This window comes from Bidens hawaiensis, unplaced genomic scaffold (assembly GCF_021521415.1).
Source record: "Bidens hawaiensis isolate Kalapana, Puna unplaced genomic scaffold, B.hawaiensis_p1.1 tig00020886_1, whole genome shotgun sequence".
NCBI lineage: Eukaryota > Viridiplantae > Streptophyta > Magnoliopsida > Asterales > Asteraceae > Bidens > Bidens hawaiensis.
This window is the reverse complement of record NW_027493213.1, coordinates 65,404-72,581: the sequence shown is the minus strand read 5'-3', so window position 1 is coordinate 72,581 and position 7,178 is coordinate 65,404. Positions and strand designations below refer to the sequence as shown.

General features: G+C 42.8%; 1 protein-coding gene across 1 annotated transcript; it reads left to right on the top strand.

The window, feature by feature from the left end:
• Positions 1 to 4,561: 4,561 nt before the first annotated feature.
• On the top strand, positions 4,562 to 6,763 carry LOC143561920 (heavy metal-associated isoprenylated plant protein 26-like). Its single transcript, XM_077049877.1, has 2 exons — positions 4,562 to 4,769; positions 6,331 to 6,763. The coding sequence occupies exons 1-2, from the start codon at positions 4,686 to 4,688 to the stop codon at positions 6,709 to 6,711; spliced, it is 465 nt and encodes a 154-aa protein (XP_076905992.1). The 5' UTR covers positions 4,562 to 4,685; the 3' UTR covers positions 6,712 to 6,763.
• The last annotated feature ends 415 nt before the right edge of the window (positions 6,764 to 7,178 follow it).

Sequence of the window (7,178 nt, the reverse complement as noted above, 5' to 3'; positions counted from 1 at the left end):
CAAGCTCCAAGTCACGCACTCTACGCGCGTACTTGGCCGCGTCCTCCTCGGCCGCCTGTAGCTTCTCCCGCGCAGCCTGTAGCTCATGCCCGCGCTTTACGAAGGCGGTGTTGGCACTTGCTCTGTTCTCGCTGAGCTCTGCTTGGAGTTTCTCAGCTCTCTCTCGAGCATCAGAAAGATGCCAAGCAGACACTTTAGCCTCTTGCTTGGCTTCCGCAAGAGCATCACGTACCTTTACGTAATCATAGCGAAGCTCTTGGGAGGCAGCAAAGAAAGCCGACCCAGCAAACAGATGATCGTTGAGCAAGTCATCGCGAGCGCGGCCCTCCTGAAACCTCCTTTCAGCTGGAGGCACAGAATGAGCCCAGAAGTCCGCACACACACCCATGGACTGAAATGAGCTGTCCTCAGTAATATTCCATCTTGGGCAGTAAATGTGATCGGCTTCCTGCAAACACAAAGTAATGATCTAAGTCATCAAAACACTAATATGGAAGTCCGCGCAGCGGAGCAAAAACGAATCAATACCTGCGGGGATGAAGCAGAAAAGTCAGCGCCGGCCCCACGAGAAGACAGTGCCACGAAACCTCGTGGCGCTGCAGGGCTGGCGCGGCCGCTGTCGGAGCCTTCAACTTGAACCTCCTCATCCTCCTCTGAAACAGGCCTTTTCTCCTGCGACCGAGAACCAAAATCAGTCTCGCTAGGAGGGCTGCGCGCAGGAGGAGGTGAGGGAGGTCTCGATGTCGCCAGATCGGCGCGTAAAACGGCCTCCTGCTCCTTAGTAATCCTGATGAGGGGAGATTCAGCGCTTGCAGGAGCAGGAGCAGAACCAACGGCGCTGGCACCGGCGCCAGGAGTGCCGCCAGCAACTTGTACGCCAGCTATGACTCCTATGAAAAAATCAACAAAAAGATATGGTTCATGACTTGATCTAAAAGAAAAAAGTCAGAAAATAAAAGCGCAATACATACCTTGGCGCAACTCCGTTCGCGAGTCAAACATCGCCATGAAGTCCATTCTCCCCTTTTTTGAGGGTAAAACAGGGGACTTCGAAGCGACCTCCGGCGCAGGCTCGGCACCTTGTTGGGCCTGAGGTTGATCCACCAAGGTCGCCGGCTCTACAAACATTTGAGTGAGCAAAGATTCATTAGTAATTCTATCAGAATCGCGCACATAGAACCATAAAGGATAAGCAAAGTATACCTGTCGAAGAGGAAACGGCAGGTGCAACGCCGCTCCCCTTTTCCGCCGCGCGAAGGGAGGAGGTAGTGACACCATACCTCGTGTGGACAGGAGGTCTGCCCACTTTTTGAGGCAGGGAAGACAAGGAAAACTTGGTGGTAAACACCTGGGTTTTCTCAAGTCCCTTCGCCTGAGTAGGAGGATCCTGAACAACAGGGGTATCATCTTTCTTCTGTTTCTTACTGGCCCCTGTGCCAGTTTTCCCTTTAGCCTTACACTTTAGTTGGGGCGCCCCAGCCTCCTCCTCCTCCTCTTCCGCGAGCTCCAGCTCGTAGTTCTCAAGCGCGTCTACAATACACGCAACAGAAAGGTTAGCCAAATCTGGTATTATAAAGGCGTAAGTACAAAGGCTTACCAGGCGCATCGCTGTCAAATAGAAATCCCAGATCAACAGGGATGAACATGTCATCGAAGCGATCGGGAAAGCCAACCTCCCCAGCGCCCAGCGCGACGGAGCCACCCTCCATATGCTCGTCATAGGCGGCGTGGACATACTCCTTGCTGACTGCACAAAACAAGTCAAATGATATCAGCAAAACGAATTATAGTCGCGCAGAAGTAATGCATTGAGTTAACTTACACAAGCCGTCAACTTGGATAACGGGCTCAGTCGCGCTGTCGGCCCACCTCCTGCTCATACCAACCCCCACCAGCGCTTCCTCACAAATGTTCTTGGCGGGGGATGGTTCGGCAGTCAACTTTTTAACCCAGGCGCCAGTTGGGTTCTTGAAGACACCCACATCCGCAGGCGCAGAAGAGATCGCGCGCATGGCCATGCGGATGGGGATCACACCAGCCTTAATGTAAAAAAATCTCTCAGACCAGTCATGAAGGCTCTTGAAGGAAACAGTGCAGCACTTGACCTTCTGACTGCGAGGAATGAATGAGAACCAAGAATCTTGGATCTTGGGCTTATAAAAAAACTGAAAGCGCCGAGGGGTGGGCTCCTCGCGCTGAGATTTGCACATGAACTCAAAATGAGTCATGCGCACGAGTCCAAACGGATGGACTTGGGATATATGAATCCCATAAAACTTAAGCAGCGCACCCACAAACCTTGTCATCGGGAGACGAAGGTTGCAGTGGGTGAAAAAATGGCAATAAAGGGATATATAGCCGGTGGGCGGGTCCGTCGCCGTTTGCCCGGCCCCAGGCAACATGCAGCCAAACTCAGGGAGAAAACCCTGAGAGGCGATAAGGCTGTCAAAATCGGACTGCCTAAGTTTACAGGGGATCTCATCCCACTTCTTCACTGCCTTGGTCTTCCCTACCTCCTCCGATGAGGCCTCAGCAGCCTTCTTCCCCTTGCCGGTCTTCTTCAACATAGACATTGCTAACGATTTCACACGGCGATGGAGGGGGGAGATTGTGTTGTCTGAGCTATCAGACATACAAATTTAAAATCAGACAAAGGATGCTTCTGAAGAACAGAGATCTGGAAGCAAAAGACAGGTAATCGGAATAGAATGAAAGAAAGGAAGGCTCTGAATAAACAACAAGGAAGATGAAGGATAAAAACTCAAAGGGGCTTGCTTTTATAGGCCCAGGAGAGAGAAAAATTGGTACTAATCGGACTTCACGCGCCTCCACTCGCAGGTGTAAGCCAACGCGAGCGCGACACGTGTCCCTGACACTGTGTGAGGGGACACGAAAAGAAACTATACAGGTGCTGCCAGAGTTCACGCGCCATCACTCGCAGGTACGGGCCAACGCGAGCGCGACACGTGTTCCTGACACTATGTGAGGGGACATGAAAGGCAACTGTAGCACCTCGAGCACACGAAAGGTCTGACACGTCTCCATCACTGACGCATGTCAGCAACAACCAACCACGTACAGGGACGATTCGTTTTCAACCAAAAGGATAGAATTTCGCGCAACGATGAATAATAAGAAGAAAAGACAAACCCCTACTAAAAGAGCAAACTATTAAGTCTAATATCTATCTTACCTCGCGCGCGCGAGACAAGACACACATTAGACTGGGGGGGCTTGAAAAGGTATGCACCCGCCTCAACACCGAGCGAGGCGGGTCAACCCACAAGATATAGACAAGAGGCTTGAAATCAAGATAATATGAAGGCACAAAGCCAAAACCTATGCGCATGGCGCATATCACATATGCTCACGCATATCACATATGCTCATGCATCACATGCTCAGGCATCACATGCTCAGGCATCACATATGCTCAAGCATCACATATGCTCACGCATCACATATGCTCACGCGTACCACATGCTCACGCATATCACATCTGCGCGTGACGTATCCGCGCGTGACGCATATCACATGCTTGTGCATATCACATCTGCCCATGAAACATCTGCGCGTGAGAATAAAGAGAAGACCTCGCGCATCCTCAGGATAGGCGCATATCACACATGCACATAATCAACCTCGTCCTTATCCAAATCAGGATTAGGGCAACCTTGATTGTGCACGTCAGACAACCTTCCAGAAGGTATCTTTTTAAGGAATAAGAATATGCTGATGTTGACAGCTGCCAATGAAAGGTGGACAACTCAGCAAAACCTATGTGCAATAACCAATGAAAAAGCACCAGGTGTCCCAAGGACACGTGGCGCAAAGCAATTGGAGGAGGCCAACAAGGCCCTAATTGGGTCTGAGCCCAATCATTGGAAACCCTAGCACTATAAATACAACATCAACTCCACAAGGAGAGACACACCCAATTACACAGTATTCAGCTATATTAAGCAATACACTCCATTTTCCTTACTCTGATATTATTATCTTCTCCTACAAACTCTTATTCTCACACCGGAGGATTACCCCAAAGAGGACCCCTCTGTCCCTTCCTGAGGGGTAAGTTTACGGTGCTGTTCATTTTGTAGGTGGAAGAACCCAGATCCCAGAGAACCATCGGTGAAATAGCATAATCATACCCGAGGAAAGTAGATCGTCTACCAGTGAGTCGATCCACGTTTCTTCATGCTGTTCATTTCGCCTTGGAAGAACCCAGATCCCAGAGAACCATCGGTGAAATAGCATAATCACACCCGAGGAAAGTAGATCGTCTACCAGTGAGTCGATCCACGTTTCTTCAATAAGTACATCAATATAAAACCAGCCTTAAAGGATTAATCATGAAGTTGAACAAAATATAAAACCAGCCTTAAAAGGAAACTTTAGGACCTTTGCAAACTTATCATAGTTGCTTAAATTTAACTTTTAACGAAACTTAAAGGACTATATAGAAACCATTCAAAAATAAAAGGTTCTAAAATGCGAATATGTCATTCACAAAGGAGCTAACATGTGACTACATTTCCATTATAAATAATGAAGCAAGGAACACTCTATATCAAATCTCAAATCGTCTTGGCGAAGTAAACACAAAAAAAGTAATAAAAATAATACTAATATCAGTGAGATTACTTTTGTCAGTAGAAATATCTAAATCTAGCTACTGAGTAACCATGGGAGCTTTGGATCATCTTTCCAACATGTTCGATTGCAAAAGTGGTAGCAACAGAAAGTACAAAAAACGCAAGCAGTTGCAGGTAAAGCTCCCCCCTAAATTTTATTTTTATTTATTTTCTTATTTTGGAAAGGCAAAAACAAATAAAAAAGAAAGAAAAAAACCGTCGATTTTTGTGATTTTTATTTGGATCTGATGTATTGATTCAAGTTATTTCTGCAATTAATATTAAGGTTCGGATTTAGGATCTGTTGTTTTGATTCAAGTTGTTTCTGTAATTAATTTAAGTTTCTAGCTAAAATTTGTAAATAATCAGGAACTTAACACACACATATTTATGAATCTAAAAGTTAAAATCTGTACAGCTGTACTCATATTTGCTTGATTCAACATACAAGTAGAACTCAATTTGTTTTTTGTTTTTTGGAAATGAGTTTGAATATAGTATATCCTGCTCTCTGTTTGTACTCTGTTCAGTGCTAGTTGTACGTAGATATACTTTCTTTGGTGCTACGGTTATGTGATTTATGATGCCTGTCTGGCTTTATGGGGGTGGATGATAGGAAGAGAGTAGATATAAAAAGTGAAAGCGCTGATATTAAAGTGTTGTGTATGTAAAGACTATTGTACCACTAGGTAGCTTTTTTTCACTTTTGACGAAAATTGAAAATTTTTTATTCTCAACAATATTTATTTTCTAATAATTAAAATTGTTTTTTGATCAGATTCATAAACTAGTAGAATCTACTAATCCAAACTTTATTATGTTTATTGTTGTGTGATTTAAATTATTGAAAGTACTTCCACAAAAATAAAAAACAAATATTATTCCCAACAATTTTTATTTTTAAAAAAATGTTACTATAATTTTATGATCAGATTCATTAACTAATAGAATCTAATAATCCAACTTTAATATTATTTATTGTTGTATGATTTGAATTATTGAAACCCATAATGATTAACTTTTGTACCCATTACTAATAAAGTTGGTTCATGTTAACTCATTACAACCATAAAATATTTTTTATTTTAGTTAAAGTCTAGATATTATCATTATTTAAACATAACTAATGAAGTAGGGCCCACCATGCATGATCCACTTGTTGATCCCCTTCTCTTGTCATACCCTTACATACTCACAAAAAGTCAAAAACTTATTTGTCATTCCTCCTACTATTCCAACAACTAATATATTCTCGCCACCTTTCAATATGAACATGGTTACTAGATATTGTGCTTTTGTTATACAAGACATTCCACATCAATGTCATTCATGGTTTATGTGGAGGAGATTTGTTAGAAGGATAGAAAATACATGTATTGTGGAGGGTCATCCATCCTTGAAGATCCTTCCTTAAGGATGGTGAAGGATGGTGGTTGGTGGGCCCTTAATGTTGGTGATGTGGAAATTAAGAGGTTGTTTATGGGAAGAATGAATATACTATTGATGTAGGTAAAAAGTATTTGTGAAAAGAATGAATGGAAAGCTGATGTAGTATGCTGACTAGGCTGTTTGTAGAAAGAATTACCCTGAACTAATGCAGACAGTCTAATAAAACAATGTTTATTAGACTGTTTGGTTATAATTTTCTTTTTCAATGTTTAATATTCGTTTTTATTTCAATTTGTACTTTTAATAGACTGTTGAGATTAAAGTGAAGATCGATTGCGATGGGTGCGAGAGAAAGGTGAGGAGATCGGTAGAAGGCATGAAAGGTGTGACGTCTGTGAGCGTGGAGCGAAAACAACATAAGCTTACGGTTGTCGGGTATGTTGAGCCACAGAAGGTGTTGTCTCGTGTGGCCTATCGAACCGGGAAGAAAGTTGAGCTTTGGCCATATGTGCCATATGATATTGTGGCCCACCCCTATGCACAAGGTGTGTATGACAAAAAGGCACCGGCCGGGTATGTGCGGTATGTTGATGATCCAAACAATCAGTTGGCACGAGCTAGCTCGACTGAGGTTCGGTACACCACAGCTTTTAGTGACGAAAATCCAGCTGCGTGTTCTATCATGTGATTGATGTTTTAGGGTCGACAAGAAGTTGAAACTTTAATTTATTTTGTTATATAATATTATATATATATATATATATGAAAGACGAGTTTGGTTAATGAATTAGTTTATTGTTTTGTTTTTATTTGTATGTAACCTTTTATTTTAAATATGGTCCATGGTTTTCTTTGACATTGGTTTGGATATTGTATTTAATTTTTAACATAATGAACGATCTATTGCGTGTGTAAATGTACTTACAATGTCCAAAAAATAGAGAGTATCTAACAGAATATTTGTGTAACCTAATATAAGCTGATTGTGTTAAGATATATGAAAATTGAACAAGTGAATTTGTCAATCGTTTTACGACTTAAGCTAGTGTTTGGCATTCAATAGCGCATGTGGAATGGAAATGACCACCGTTAGGGAATGAATAAATGGTGTTTGATTGTTCAATGAAATAAAATAATTCATTACATATGAAATCT